Raw genomic sequence first — 15747 nt, 5'->3', positions numbered from 1 at the left:
AAAGACAGGTGTAAGGCAAGTCAGCTAAGAGATTCTGCTACATTTAAGATTGTTGGTGATGGTGGTATTTATAAGAGAGGGAATAAACAGAGACAGAGCAAGCAAGGCTACCTATGCAGCCATTTGTTTTTACTACAGTACCACTTTATACTGGATGGGATCCAGTAATTAGATCCTCCTTGTAGGACATCCTGCTCTTCAACGTTCACTCCAAAAATGAAATAAACTCTGGCTCATTTTCTGTATTCATGAAACGAATGAAAATAATATCCCAAATGGAATGTCCTGAAACTGAGAGTGAGGATCAGACTAGGGGATCTTCAGCTGGGATCAACTCTTAATAAAACTCAACAGTGCCACCAAGGTGTAGTCTCTACGGATGGTCTCTGAAGAAGAACGTGTATTACAAATATACTGTATACAAGAAGGTTACTGTTGCAGATTTCAGTTTTCGGAACTTACTTTTATCTCAAATTCTCTGGCACAAAAGCCCACACAGTGTATCACTGATACAGTACAGAATAGTTTAGGAACCAAGGCCATGAACATTAGCCTTTTAAGAAGAGCTTAAGAGGCAACTTAAGGATACTTGGGGGTAAATTAGCACATTTATGTTTATGTGTGGTTTGTTGTACACTAGCACTAAACCGAAAGCCACATCATTTCAGCACAGTGTTTTTGTTAAACAAAGTCTTTCTCACTTAAATTTTCTTTCTCTTTCATATTCTCTCCATCTTTCTGTTTTTTTCTCCTTCTGTGTTTTTGTTTAATTCCTTTCACTCCCATCTTTCCTTCTATCTATTTGCTCTGAGAAAGGCTGAGGGAGTTTGGGAACAGCAAGGTGCTGCGAACCTCACTATAAAAGGAAGATAGCATGAGCCGGCTTGTGCTGACTCTATGGGAAGAAAGTAAGGGGGGTGTTGCAGAGTTTTTCTAAAGAAACAGTTAGACATTTTGGGATATATATTCACTTTCTTGTTGAGAGTTAGAACAGAAAACTGGTACCACTCTCTTATATCTGTACGGTAATTATGAAGTTACAGCCAGCAGCCAATTAGCTTAGCTTAGCACAAAGACTAGAAACAGGGGGGAAACAGCTAGCACCTGCCTCTGTCCAAAGGTAGCAAAATCTGACTACCAGCACTTCTAAAGCTCAAAAATTAACACATTATATCTTGTTTGTTAAATTTGTACAAAAACAGAACCATAGAAACAACATGTTGCAGTTACTAGGATTACTGTATGTGCGATGCTATACCTTGGCCCGGGGGCAGTGACATCAATCAGTAAAACCCCAAGTTGTTGTTTTTACAATTCGGTTTTTGTATGGATAACAGGAAAGATACAACATGCTAATTAGTGAGCTTTAGAGGTACTAGAAGGCGGATTTTATTACCTTTGCACCGACTAGCTGTTTGCCCGTTTCCATGTCCTCATCTAACTCTAGGCAAGAAAACAAATAAGCGCATTCCCCAAACTACTCCCTTACTTAGTAAGATGGTGACTTTAAAGAAAGATGGAACAAAAATGTTATATTTTCATAAAACCTCATGAGGCCACAAGATGAGCCATAAAAGACACCAGACCTGAAGGACAAAATCACCAATGCTTTTGCTAATCATGCAGGGCTAAAATGTGAAATAGATTAAACATAGTTTAGTAAGAGGAAACATGGCACAAGTGCTCCATGTTAACACTATGTAGCACTCACACTAACAGCATCTCCCCTCCATCACACTGTAGGGTGTACAGAATTACTTGACACTTCACCGTTGTTGATGGCTCCTTAGGTAAAATTGTGTGCTGACCTTCCAGGATACAAACTGCTGTACACCCCTGCTTAGACATTGTGTTCCACCTCCCCTCATCCCCATCCACATCAGTGGACAATTTTAGCCCTCAGTGCCGAGTCCTGCCATAGCAGAGCCTCTGGCAGGCTGCCAAAGCTGGAGACAGCAGGGAGAAGCAGGGGGTGCGGTGGGGGTAGGAGGGGTGGAGGGACTGGGAGGGCGACCGAGCAGTGAAAGGAGAAGGAGAGAGAGAAAGCAAGGTAGGGAGGGAGGGAGATGGAGAGAGAGTGTGTGTATAACTTTGGGAAACACAGGCAGAGGCAGCATTGGGAACAAACTTTTCTCTTTTGGTTGCCTCCGTTTGGACATTTTCAGATTTCAGCAAAAACCTCAGTGTAAACAGAGCGGAAACAAGGGATTATAATTTGTTTACTTTATTAGTGAATAAGTGAGTTATTTGTCTGCTTTTCTAATCAACAGAGATTATTTAGTTTTGCTGTCCTTTGCGTTTTTGGTCTGATTATTGCTTCACTGTGTGAGCTTTGAAGGAGGCGTGACCACACATCTGAAATCCTTACAAACTTAGCTGCAGCTCTCTCCAGTTCCCGGGAGTGTGAAGCTGGACTGAGACAGACGCATACACTCACACACCTGTTGTTGCTGAGGATTCCCCGGGAGCACAGTCATGGGCATCTGCGTCACTGTTGTTTGAGGGAATCTGTGCGTCTGTGCAGCTGTTATCTGGTGGTGGCCTCGGTGAATGTTACAGTAGAAGTTGACCTGACAAATCCAGGGAAGAGGAAGGCAATGTCAAGCTACTACCCGCGCACCAAGGACCTGACTCGCACCAGGAAGTCACTGACAGATTCTCCACCGTCCTCTCCATCACCAACAGACAAAAACTACAGAGTAAGAACAGAAACTTTTCTTCTAGAGAAATACACCTTTTAGATCAATCAATCACCTTTTAGAACTTAACAGGGTAGATGTGTCTAATTTCATGTCTCTGTATGTATAATCTATTTCCATGGAGCATTTAAAATTATTGCTATTATAAACTAAGAATATATATAATGTTGTATGCTCTTAGTTTATTTACTCACTATCAAGTTTTCAAAGCACCTTATTTCCTGTAGGTGTTACTAATTGGTCCATAAACCAGATTAATAAGATGTCTAAATAAATGACAGCACATGCTCTGTGTAAAGTAGAGCTGAAACAATGAATCAGTGAGTTAATAGACAGAAAATGAATTAGTAGTTATTTCAATAATATCTTCATTATTGTAGTAATTTTTAAAGAAGAAATACAGAATTTTCCTTGATTTCAGTTTCTTTGTCACATATGATAGGAAACTAAATATTGTGGGGGTCTTGACGTTTTTTTTGATGAAACAAGGAGTTTAAAGATGTCACCTTGAACTTGGAAACTATACTGGTCATTTCTTTGTCTTCTTGGAGACGCTCTTTAGACAAAACAGTTAATCTAGAAAATAATTGGCAGATTAATGGATAATGGAAATCATTTTTAATAGCAGCCCTAGTAAAACATTTATGTCATGGCACATGGGCCTTTGTGAGCAAGGCTATGAGTTTTTTCCTAAAAAATTCAACATAAGTACATGCATTTTCATGAATAATCAACCACTGTTCATTAAATGATTTTATTAAAATGATCAAATAACTTGTGAATCACTCATCATCTCAGATTATTTGATGACCCGTGAAAGAGAGGTGAGTACTGAGAGTCTGACCACACTTTCTGGAAAAAACTTTTGGATTGAAACATTCTCTCTGTAATTTCCTGTTATTTTTTTCTGTCTAAGTGGCTTATTCTCATGGGCGTTGTTTGAGTGTTGTGTTTATATCAGAGCAGACTGAGCTGTACTCTGTGTGACAGCCACATTTAAAGGCACAGAAAAAATATGGAGATCCACATGGTCCTATGTTTTTAGACACTACAGACACTCTGATTATGGTGCAGTTGCTAGCAGTGGATACTACCAGTGGATGCTGTCCTTTCCCTGCTCTTTTTGCAAGATGTGTGGATACATCACGGAGAGATGTATCCATGGTGAAGCTCAGGCATTTGTCTTCCATGATGTCAACCTGATTTGAGTTTTCATAGGGGAGAAAACGCAATGCAGAGGGGTTGGGGGTGGAATTAGGCTGATGCAGTATTTTTAGCACTTGCCGCAATATTTTGATGAAAACCTGGTCCTCTTTGGTAAAATACAGTGTGTGTTACAGCTTTGAGCAACAGGAAAAAGTGTAATCAGGAACACATTTGCATTAGTGGATGACACTCATTATACTGTAGATGTTCATAGTGGTGGAAAGTAACTAAGTAAATTGACTGAAGTACTGTATATTTGAGCTACTTTTACTATACTTGAGTATTTTCATTTTATGCTACTTTTGTACTGTTTTGTACTCCAAAACATTCTAGAGGGAAATATTATACTTTTTACTCCACTATACTTATTAACAGTTACCTATTACGTTTCACATCAACAGTTGATAAGCTTATGAAACACAACACATAATTAAAGATTATATTAGTGGAGTTTTCAGCAGTTCCACCAAAGAAATCTGTCCCCCCATCAATTATATCACGGCCACCCAGATATTCTTGTGACCTGTCTTTGGAGGGGCCTGACCCCTTGGGTGGGAACCACTGGACTAAACTAACTGTAAATAAAGTAATTAAAACAAGCTCCACTTTGACTAGCTAGGACAGAAAAATACCTCTTATGCATTGATGCATCAGTATTAACATTCTAAAAAATATAAATCAATAACAGGAGCAATGTATTTTTGACATTTTAAGTACATTTTGCTGGTAATACTGGTCTGTAATTTTCCTTAAGTGTACAAGACATTTAATGGAGTATTTCTACATTATGGTATCAGTACTTTTACTATAAGTACCACTGGATGTGAGGCATTTTGGGTCAGTCTTCTTGAAAGAGAAAAAGATGCTCACAGTGGCCAGACAGTACTGTGAAGAGTTAATAGTAGAGTGGCAGAAGTTAGAAAAGGTGAGTGAATGTGGAAGAAACTTCTTTTTATGGTTGTGTGTGCTGTGTCAGTTCCAGTAGTGGGGGTGAAGAGAGTGTATGTTTGTAGCTCAGATTTTCCTACTGCAAAATCCAGTCAGCTCTGAAGGAGTGAAGCTATGAGGGGAAGAGGTGAAAAAGGGCGAGAGCGAGGGTGATGATGAGGATTGTAGTGGCTCTTGTGAAATGCTGTTAACATAACATTATCATTAATGCACCGTAGCAGCGAGCCGCCCACGTGTGTATGATGTTGGTTTTGACAAGCCATAAGACTTGTGGCTTGTGGCAGTTGTATTTACTTAGCGCCCACGGTCCAAGCATGCACCCGTTTAGAGGCTGTATCCATCAGTCTGAGACCAAGTTGTTTTTCTCCCTCCAGTTGATTGTCTCCTCCTGTATCTGCTCGGCCTCGCCAAGTTTGATGAGCTACATGCGCCACTTCTGACTTCCTCTGTTTTTCCTAACAAGGGAATCACATTGTTGCAGCTGCTATCAGAAGTAGAATTTCAGTTATGATTCAGTTCCTAGCTTTGGCTCAATTTTGCAAAAAGTTTCTTGATGCTCATATACATACAAAAAAACATTCTCTCTTTTACTTTTTTCTAGATTCTGGTCTTATAAACCCCACTTTGCTCACCCAAGAATTAAGCTTTAAAAAAACTAATTTCACCAATTTGCTAATCCTTTAGTGTGAAATAGGTTTGCATACAGGAACTTATAATCTTGAAAGAGTTTGCAGAAGGACTGTGTAACAATTCATATCCCCAAGAGCAGACTTCATGATAATTTATTCTTAAACCAGGGGGCCAATCATCCCAGTTGATTAATGAGTGTGCACAAAATCTGATCGAGGAATCTCCCCAGCACTGCACGAAGAGAGATCGGTGTGAGTGAGAGCTCTTCTTGGCTCCATCCTCGGCCCTTTTTCATCTGAGGTCATAGAGGTCTGTTTTTTCCTGGATGGCTCTGCTTAAGCACATGACCACATAAGGACAGGCAGCGCTGGTTCAGTTATGTAAACACATGCTGAGGAATAGCTCCTTTGACGCTGCATGAAATATCTCCCAACTCCCCAGTTGTGAGCGCAGGAATAACTGTGCACTCCATTCCTTTTGACATAAAGTGTCCTCCTATAAAGCATACACTTTTAATGCAGTCTTACATCTGCTTCGTGTCTCCAACAGCTTGGACCACCACACAATACGTTTATTGCAAAGCACTTTTAAACAGAGGTGTTTAAAGCCTTCTTTCCCTAGCAAGAGTACTACTCCCAATGTTTGAATTTAGGAGTTAAGTTTACGAGACTGCATCAAATATTGCAAAGACATCATGGATCAGTCTGGCCTCATTTTACCGCATCCTGTCTCTCCCTCTCTGTCTCTCTGTTCCAGTCTCTGACTGACAGTAAATACTTTCATCTTCTCATGTGGCACAATCCATCAGCTGATGGCAGTGAGTTATCTATTTATTCAGGAATGTTCAGCGAAGTAACAGGTCTGGCAAGATACAAATACTGATATGGGATATCTGTGTACACGGCATATACAATGTAGACATGTACATCAGTACAGGGAGACAGAAAACACAAACTGCACTCACCAGTTCTGTGCTAATTACAGTATAATTATAGGCACATGACTTCTGAAAACACAGACGTGAGTGGAATTCAGCTAGAGAAAAAAATACATATGCAACCACTCTAAATGTAGCACAATAGCCAGACTCCTTGGTTAAAATGTAAAACAAACTGTGATCACAAGAGGCAACTTAGCAGCCATGTACACTGGACTAGTCATAGCAAAAACAGGACAGTCTGCTGTCGGTCTGTTGTCTGAGGTCAGACGTCAACCCGTCACACAGCAGATACTTAGCTTCTGATGTCATGATGTCGATCTTTACACTGCAGGCATTTGCATGGCCGCCGCCTGTTCTAAAAGATTAACCGGGCTCACCGGGGAGGTTTGACCCGTGTGAACCATGTCAGTGCACTGTTGGGGTGAATTATATTTCACTTCTGCATGCGTGTCTTCCCTCTGGGAATTCAGGCCCCTGATCACACTGTGATTATTCACTGCTTTGATTTGTTCTCTGTTGTCTCAAAATGGAAAATATTTCCCTGCCAAGCCTCTGTTTGGTTTTATCAAACAAATAAATCTGGATCTAACCACGACAGAACATTTTTTTACGCTGTGTTGTTCCCATGCTGTGGGCCTGAGTGATCAAACTAACATGGTTTTGTTCTTTGTTTTTCAGCATGACAGATTGTCAAGGTAAGGATTTCACATTGTTTATTTTTTCCTGTAACAGAAAACTGTATTTCCGAACAAAACACTACAGAAAGTAGCACTGTTTACTGAATGTGTTACTTTTAGATATGACTCCAGTGGGGAGAGTGCAACTGACAAGCCACTGGGCCGCACCAGCTCTTACACACGGAGGGAGACGAGGCTGGCCGCCCTGAATAAACAGGAGCAAGACTCCACTACCAAAGACTATAAGAAGGTAGTAACTCAGTGTGAACAAGCACAGTCTCTCTTGAATTATTCATGTGGTGCAGAAAGCTGAAGTCCTCACTGTTGGATCACCATGCAGATAAAAGATTCCAATAAGGGCAAATGATGGAGATTTAATTGGATTTTTAGATCATTACCAGGATGAGAATCTTATCTGTGAAATCTTTAAATAAAAATTCACTTAAGTGTTCCCACATAAGGAATGATGTCTACTTTTGACTTAAGATAGTATCTAACCAAATATATATGAGGCTATATGAGGCTGGTGGACCATACCGTTACCATACCGTAACAATGTACAATATGACAGATTAGTATTATATTTTCCTCATGTAATGGCCCGTCTCCTGGTATTTCCTTCATGTTCTTAAGACTGTGCTGGGAGACACAGCAAACCTTCTTGCGACGGCATGAATGGATGTGCCATCCTGGAGGAGCTGGACTACCTGTGCAACCTGAATGGGCTGCAGGGACCACCTCATACTATCAGTAGTGACAAGGACACTAGCAAAACGCAAAACTTGAGAACAATCAGTCAGGAAGCGTACGGAGAGAGCTCTGTGGCCACCGCCTGCAAAACTGGAAAGACTGATATCTCTGATGTTTAATTGACATGATGTTATACTGTGATGATTAAGTGTTTTTGAGCAATGTATACATGTTGTCTTTTTTGTTGATTTACTGAATGAATTGCCTTAGAAAATCAATTATAAAGGATTTGACGCATTAAAAGACAAGTATCTCTGGAATTAAGCTATTGTGTTCATGCTGCATTTTCAGATGTATGCAGACGCTTTGCATGAGAATGAGAAGCTCAAGTCCAGGTTGCAGGACAGCAAACAAGAACTGGTTAAGATACGTTCCCAGCTGGAGAAAGTCAATCAGGTACAGAAAACTCAGAGATGAAAACTACAGGTGTCTTTTCAGTGCTTCACTATCATCCTTGTCCCCCGGGTGTGCTAAAGGATCCAATCCCCCCCCACACTTCTTTAAATATTTTCTCCCAATACTTCACAATAACAGTAAAATTCTACCTTTTAGAGGCACGACAGAATGTCAGAGAGATCTACAGTACTTGATTCGGAGAAAAGGGTAAGTGTCTTGGCAACCTTTTGGTATTTTATTTGATCTAGATGGATGAACATCCATATCTTTTCTTGGTCTTTTCCCCCTCTAATTTTCCTGTCTACTTCAAATTATAGTCTCACAGCACTCTTTGGGTTTCCAATGGGCCATTTGAGTATATTTACTTCAGTCGTTTCTTCTTTATTTACAGGAAAAACAAGTTCTCGAGAAAAGAGTGTCAAACATGGAGGAGGAGTTAAAGGTCAGTGCATGCCAAAATCAGTTGTGCATACTCACCCTGTGTTTAGGTAAATGTCATATTTTGTCTCTGATAGAAGTTGTGCTTTATTTATCTAAGTAATCCCTCAACACTCTAATAACACTAACAGTACCTGAAGGTACACAACTCCAGCCAAGCCCCTCTCATCAATGCTAAATCAAGCACACCTAAAGTGTTTTTACAGAGCAAAACACACACGCGCACACACACATATGGCACACTCCAGGGTTGTGGTTAGCCAGGTGGGTGGAGTCAAGGAGAGGGAAGGTTAATGCTTCGGGCTCATTAACAGTGTTCTGCTGGGCCACTTCCTGCCAGGCCAAGGAGGAGCCTGTGTTCCTGCTCCCCTGCTCTACTTATCCCACTGTTGGGGTGAACACTGTGACCTAGTTCCAGCTGAATACCAAAACCCGTCCAAGAGCAAAAGACCTGCTTTTGTGAGACATTCCTGCTCTGCACTGTGTGTATTCTGCCTCACAAAGAAACACAGGGCAGAGCAGCAGAGAGATTTCAGGCCTGAGTAGACGTGGTCTGCTTTGTGCAAGCAGTCACAAATTACACGATAAGATTATAATTTAATTCTTGTGGCAAATTAAAGCGACATTGTCATATTCCTCAAGAGAAATAAAATCATGGCTCCAGTCTGAGAAGAGAAAATATGTAGACAGTGAATGAGGACATTATAAATAGGGCACATACAGCAGTGTGATATGCCAGCAGCAGGTTTGACTCCCGTGTTGTAATGGTTCCCTCAGCAGGATGCCCCACTGCGGTTCCGCTGTGGATACCAGCCCTGAGAGCAGGCTGTCTCAGGGCGAGGGTGCATGGTGAGTGGTTGCTATGACGCAAAGGAGTGATTGACACCTGCCTGTGACCTCACATGATTTTGTTCTGTCAGAGACTCGGGCATGTTTACACGTGTGGACACACATGTATATCATATGATGAGCAGTTTAGACTGTAAACGCTACAGGGGAACAGGCGCACAATCTTTTTATTTCCTTCAAATGCAGAGCACGCCAGAAAGCTGTCTTGTCACTCACTCACTAAGTCATTTGTTCACGTTTAGCAAGTGACAGATTCTCCACAAGGGGGAACTGTTCAGTCATTGTCAGATTAGTGTTAACCTGTGCCCCCTACTGGAAAGGAAAGATAGCAGTTAAGAGCTCCAGATGTAGAAATGTCAGTGTTGTCTTCTACAGGCAAACAAAGAACAGCTGCTGTAATTTTAACATGTACGCCACTGTGAGTGTTACAACTGCTGCTGCGGTCTTGTTTGTATATCTATAAAAAAAACTACAGTCGTGACACTGCAGGTGACTGAAGCAACAAAATTGCAAAAGCTGTACTCTCTCCTCATGTGTCTACTCCTCCTGCACTCCTCGCCTGTAGATAGTGCATATAAGCACGGCTTCATCTCCAGTTGAGGGGACTGAGGCTACTTCTTCAGATCTGACACTGCTGGCACTGCTGCTCTGTACTTGACTGAACCTGGTCTCAGGTGTTTCACACCAATAGCACTGTGTGTCAATGTTTTACCTTTTGAAATGATGTGATAGCGTCAGATTAATCTGCAGAGTCTTACATTTCTTACAGAAAAGTGGAATTATTCTTGACAGCCTCTGAAACTTAATTAATAGCAAGTGTGTAGAATTATCTGCAGGACGTGAGTGTGGTCAGATCTAATTTAATATCAAAGAGCTCAATGTTAAGCGAGTGTAATAAAGAATATCATTATGCATTCTCGCCTCACTTTGTCCTTCTCTTCCCTCTTGCCAAGGGCACCTCTCCAAAAACTGAACTGTTTTATTATTACACCAAGAGAACATTATATGCATGAACTGTGAGGTCCCCAACACAAGCTAACTTCAAACTGCTTTAATAAATGTGTTTCAGTGTTGTAAGAAGCAGCTGGATGTCCTCCTTGTGTTGTGTTTGGATAGCCTGAAACTTTACGTGTGTGTGTGTGTGTGTGTATGTGTGTGTGTGTGTTTTCAGTGGTTTACCATCAGGAATTGCGTCAAACCACAGACGTTTCTGTGAAACCACACTGAGGTTTACCTCAAAAAGTCAGGCCAAGAAGGGGGGAAATGAATAGTTTCTTTTCCTTTGGCTTATAACTGCCTAGGCTCTTGTGCAAAGTGTGAAATAGTAGAATTTTAGGTTATTTAAATTCATGAATTTGAATTCCCTCTCCTTTGCAAAGCTATGCATATAATAACACTTCAGCACCTCACCACTCTCCACATATGGCCCAGGTTTGAAATGCACAAACCCAAGGAGAACTGACTTCATAATTTCCTTTGCTTGTCGCAGCTTTTGCTATTTCTTCTAAACATCTCCCTGTTGTGTAAATATTTGTTTATATAAGTTTGTGTGTGGGCCCATGCCTGTATGAGTGGATATGTATACAGTCTCTGTATGCGACTTTCTCTTTGCACATGGCCTGCCTCCCTGCATGCTTTCTCTGCCTTCCCCTCTCTATATCTTTCTCCTCCTCTGTGCAGGCTTTCCCTGCTCTGGCTCAGGTCCAGAACTTGCGGAGGATGAACGAGTGTCTCCTGGCTGAGAATAGAGCCATGCTGCGCGTCCTCGCCCGCCTCTCTGAGACGGCATCCATGCCGGAGACAGAGGACCTCTGATCCTCTGACATCATCTGTCCTCCTTTCTCCCCCTCCTCTCCCCTTCTCAGCCACATAACTTCCACACTCCTCTCTCCTTCTGGTGCCTCTACAGCCCCCTCGTCCTCTGCTGTGTTCCTCTCAGGCAGGTCCTGCACCCTCCCGATGCTCACTCCCCCCACACTGCAATGCATCTCTCTCTGCACTCTTTTAACCCAGTCTCCTTTATGGCCTGCAGAAGGCAACACTGCTGACCCCTCCCCCTCAAAACATTTTTCATAGGCCTCCTTTCAAGTGTATTTTTAGCTACATTCATGCTGCATGGGGCTTCATGACATGAGCACTGCATTAGGGGTTGTCTTCTATGTTTATCATCGAAATTTAACATCTACACTAGCACTCTGCACCATAAAGAATAAACGCGTTTATAGTGGTTATTGATCCTGCAACAGTCAAATATGTGTGGGTCCTGTGTAATGTGCTGTGTTATCAATGCAAAGTTGTTTGCCAAGGAAATAGCCATTCTAGTCAGTCTTTCAAAGGAAATGAAACGTGTGAGATCATTAGCCTTCAAAATGTACAGGTCCTTTGCCGCTGGGTGAGACACAGGCACTGATATGTGACAGATTCTGCGTTTTGGATCTGTCAGGGGAAAAAACAGATTAATGTGTTACTTTAAAGGTATAGTTAGATTTTTTGGAAATAAGCTTATTTCCCTCTTTTTCGAGGGTTAGATGAGAAGATCAATACCGCCCTCACGTCTGAATGCTAAATATGAACCTATGGTCAGGAAACATTTAGCTTAGTATTGGTATAAAGGCATTGGAAAAAGGGAGAAACCATGCCTCTAAAGCCTCGTTTAATTAACAAAATAAACAAAAACAAAAGAAAAGGCAACATCACAGTGATCACTGGTGGTCACTGCGCTCAGCCAGGCCTTAGTAAACTGTTGAATAACTGTTTTTTTGCTTTGGTTTTTGTTTGAATTAAACCAACAAGTTATAACATGTCCATTTGTGAGCTTTAGAGGTGCTGGTAGGCAGTATGTGCTACTTTTGGATAGAGCCGGGCTAGCTGTTTCAACTCTGTTTCCTATCTTTGCGCTAAGATAAACTTCATGTTTAGCGACTATCAATCTTCCCATCTAACTCTCAGCAAGGAGAAATATAAGCGTATTTCCCAAAATGTTGATCTTCTCCTTTAGTTGCATTGAGAGCAGGGCATTACCATAGAAGTTCAGATTATTATTCAGTATACTAAATAGAAAAGAAATAAAATAGAAAAGGAGCTCCAAACATATGACTTGTCACATGTTATGAACGTGTTAGGACCAGGTGCCCTTGTTCAGTTGTGGGTAATATGTCACAGCTAGAGCAGAGGGTTATTGTTTGTCTCTAGTAGAGGGGAAATACTTTGGCAAAGAGGGTGGTTATTTTTAGTCATTGCTCCTCATGAGAGACATGACCTAGATTTGGGAAATTGACCCTCTCTCAGTTTCTCTCTCTCTCTGACTTTAGTCTCTTTCAGTTTTCACATGCAGAGCACATTGTCAAAGTCACTCCCCACTTGCATGATCAAGTACTGTGAAGCATGTCCTCATTGCTTGGCCTCAAAATTTACTGAAAGACAACTTTTAGTCCACTTGTTGTTAGTGGTGATTGAAGATTTACAGTGGATAGTCATTGTACCACCTGAAGTTTCACAGCATCCACAAAATATTTACTATATATTTCAATGAGTGTGCAAGTTTGATGATAATATAATATTCTAATATAATTTCTTTCACTCTGCTGTCCCAGATCTTAACAGAGCTCAAGTCAGACAACCAGAGGCTAAAGGATGAGAATGGCGCTCTCATTCGAGTCATCAGCAAACTGTCCAAATGAAAATATGTCTGAAGCTCCTGTGTTTGCGGACTCTCCAACTCTGATATGGCAGATTAATCATACACGATGTCCCAAGTTGTGACTCCTCTCTGAGTTATGGTGGTGGCCGGTTTTGGCTGCTTTGCAGAAATAAATTCCTTTTGGGACTTGTGAGGATCCAAAGAGAAGTGCTAAGAAATTTTAGTCAAATTTCACTGTGTGTGAGTTACAACAGTTGTTTCTACCTGATTAGTTTTTATTTTGATAATCCTGTATTTCAAATTAACCAACAAGGGACCAGTTGTACTGTTTGACTAACCTGAAGGTACTGTTTCTAATATTATACCCACATATCACACTGAGACATCACGTTTGTTGCTGCATTGTGCACTGCAGGAAAGTATATTAATTTTGTTGAAAGAAGAGTGTAATTGAATTGTTATGTAATTGAATTATGTCATTTTTCTGATACATTTGAAAAATCTTTGTAATTTCAATCAGAATACATGACTATACAGGTAAAATAATCCCTGATTCGAGACCCAAAAAATAGATTTTAACACAACCATTGCTCTTCTAATGGCAACTAGATGTTTGCTCCAGACTAAGAATGTATTGAAATGAAGGAGAAAATCTCTGGCTTCTCTCATACATTTGTATAGAAGATGTTAGGAATCTGAAAAACACAAATAATTTAGATTTTCCATGTTAATGATATTAAGGCTTAGGGTTAATAATAAGACTAATGTTTTGGGTTGTGTTTGCCTTGATAACTTTCTCAGGTTTGTCACTCAGCTGTGCCTGCACACCCCCGTCAGTGCCTCTTTTAACGCAAAGTTCTGTAAACTCTTAACACAAAACTTCCTTTATCAGTAACAGGGCCGTGCATTACAACAGCAAACCTGCAAACCCATTTCTAACTGGTTAGAAACGTTTTTGGAGACAGTTTTCTCTATCATTTTCAAAACACAATTTTTATTTGACAAAACATATGATAATGTCCCCACGGTATTTGGTATTTGAAGAGGACTTTATGTTACCCATGAAATGCAGAGTATTGAGTAAATGCACTTTGTACAGAGTGTACAGTGCTGATCTTTGATCACTTGGGCATCACTAACAGCACATAATGTAATTTAGTGTTTGCAAGATTGTGTTCATTAGTTCTTTGTGTGGTTTCAGTAGCCATTCTTCAGTTTTGGTTTTGCGTGTCCTTCATTGATGATTTTTTTTTATGGATCAGCTTCAAAACCGCAGAATGGCTATGCAGAGGAGACACTCTGAGTGTGTGTGTGTGTGAGAGAAAGTGTCCTATGTTATGTTTTGTAATAGAGATATATTTATTTATTTATGGATTTCTTAGTTTTAATCTTATACTCTATTTTCTCTGAAAGGAATACGCTGATTATTTTTGGCTGACCTCTTGACCATCTTTCTGTTGGGTGATGAAAACACAAATGCCAAAATCATCCACTGGTAGACGCGCTTTAAATCACTGCTGACATTTTAGCCTCCACAATATTGCGTGGGCTTAAATATTAAGAACAATCCAAAGTTTTGAGGAATAATCTGCACTTTTCACTATATATGATGTAGATTACATATATTTTAACTTGACCGTGTAGTGCAAATGATATTGTCACAATTAAGTTAAATTAATTATTACTTAAGTTCACTGAGCCAGATTATTAGGTATACCTGGCTACATCTACTGCAATCCAACACTACAGCCCTGCAAAAAATTACTAACTCTATGAAGCTTATCAGCTTTTGTTCTGGTGATTTTGGAGGCCATATCTATTGGTGCTACTGCTTTGTTCTGCATTATATTGTAATTGTTACTTAATATTTGGGGTCCATACAATGTTTGAAAATGAGGAATCTTAGTCAACTTAACATGAGTAATCAAAATAAAACCATGACACCTGCTGCCTTGCAGTGGTTCTTCATGGAGTTCATGGAGTGCCACCTTCACTGTATTACACAAAGAGGGAAGGGAGATAAAGTCATCCCTAGTTCAAAACAGTGTGTTATTTATGTATATCAGTATTTTTAATGAATGAAACTGCCAGACCTACATTTGCATTAAAATTGTAGAATTGTTTGAAGTGATGAATGGTGCACCAGAAACATGAATGATTTTGGTATCCGTCTTCTCTTCATTTAGTGGGTGAGTTGACCAATGTCCCCATTGTTTGATGTATTCCTTCAACACTGTGATAGTTTTAGAGTCCAACCAGGGCAGCATGCTGTAACACCAGTGTTGTCTTTGGTCACTAATAACCAATAAAGTGATTTACTCAAAACTACAAAAAAGATACAGTACGTGTCAGACATTTCTACATGAGCTGTCGGTATATTGAACTATGTTGTATTTTGTATTAAAAAGTTTGAAATTGTGTTGAGGATAGCTTAATATACACACATCGGTTTACTCACTTTGCTTAATAAACTGTAAAGGAATGAAAATGTTTCTCAGCGTGACATTAATGTGTTATGCATCAGATGCAGAAAGATTATTAGGAGCCAACTGAGCTGAACACACTGGATATTAA

General features: G+C 40.3%; 1 protein-coding gene across 5 annotated transcripts; it reads left to right on the top strand.

The window, feature by feature from the left end:
• The first annotated feature begins 2084 nt into the window (after positions 1-2084).
• On the top strand, positions 2085-15665 carry LOC119905247 (protein phosphatase 1 regulatory subunit 12B-like). 5 transcript variants are annotated; one of them, XM_038722061.1, is made up of 8 exons: positions 2087-2699; positions 7102-7118; positions 7221-7350; positions 8142-8246; positions 8403-8453; positions 8638-8688; positions 9465-9533; positions 13127-15665. In XM_038722061.1, exons 1-7 carry the CDS (start codon positions 2598-2600, stop codon positions 9501-9503), a joined length of 495 nt encoding a protein of 164 aa, XP_038577989.1. In that variant the 5' UTR covers positions 2087-2597; the 3' UTR covers positions 9504-9533; positions 13127-15665. The 5 variants fall into 5 exon arrangements, with proteins under 5 accessions (XP_038577985.1, XP_038577989.1, XP_038577987.1 ...); XM_038722059.1 differs by having other exon boundaries at positions 9462-9533; XM_038722060.1 differs by lacking the exon at positions 13127-15665 and adding an exon at positions 11214-11231 and having other exon boundaries at positions 9462-9533.
• Positions 15666-15747: the final 82 nt, after the last annotated feature.

This window comes from Micropterus salmoides, unplaced genomic scaffold (genome assembly GCF_014851395.1).
Source record: "Micropterus salmoides isolate LMB-PRFRI ecotype aquatic unplaced genomic scaffold, ASM1485139v1 Ms_hic_scaffold_16, whole genome shotgun sequence".
Taxonomy (NCBI): Eukaryota; Metazoa; Chordata; class Actinopteri; order Centrarchiformes; family Centrarchidae; genus Micropterus; species Micropterus salmoides.
This window is presented reverse-complemented; position numbering and strand designations above follow the sequence as displayed.

What these genes read in the sequence shown, in the direction of transcription:
- LOC119905247 (XM_038722057.1), top strand. Translation starts at nt 2,598, where the DNA reads ATGTCAAGCTACTACCCGCGCACCAAGGACCTGACTCGCACCAGGAAG. An exon ending in CTACCAAAGACTATAAGAAG is followed by an intron (nt 7,351 to 8,141) that starts GTAGTAACTCAG and finishes CTGCATTTTCAG; the next exon opens with ATGTATGCAGACGCTTTGCA. An exon ending in AGCTGGAGAAAGTCAATCAG is followed by an intron (nt 8,247 to 8,402) that starts GTACAGAAAACT and finishes TCTACCTTTTAG; the next exon opens with AGGCACGACAGAATGTCAGA.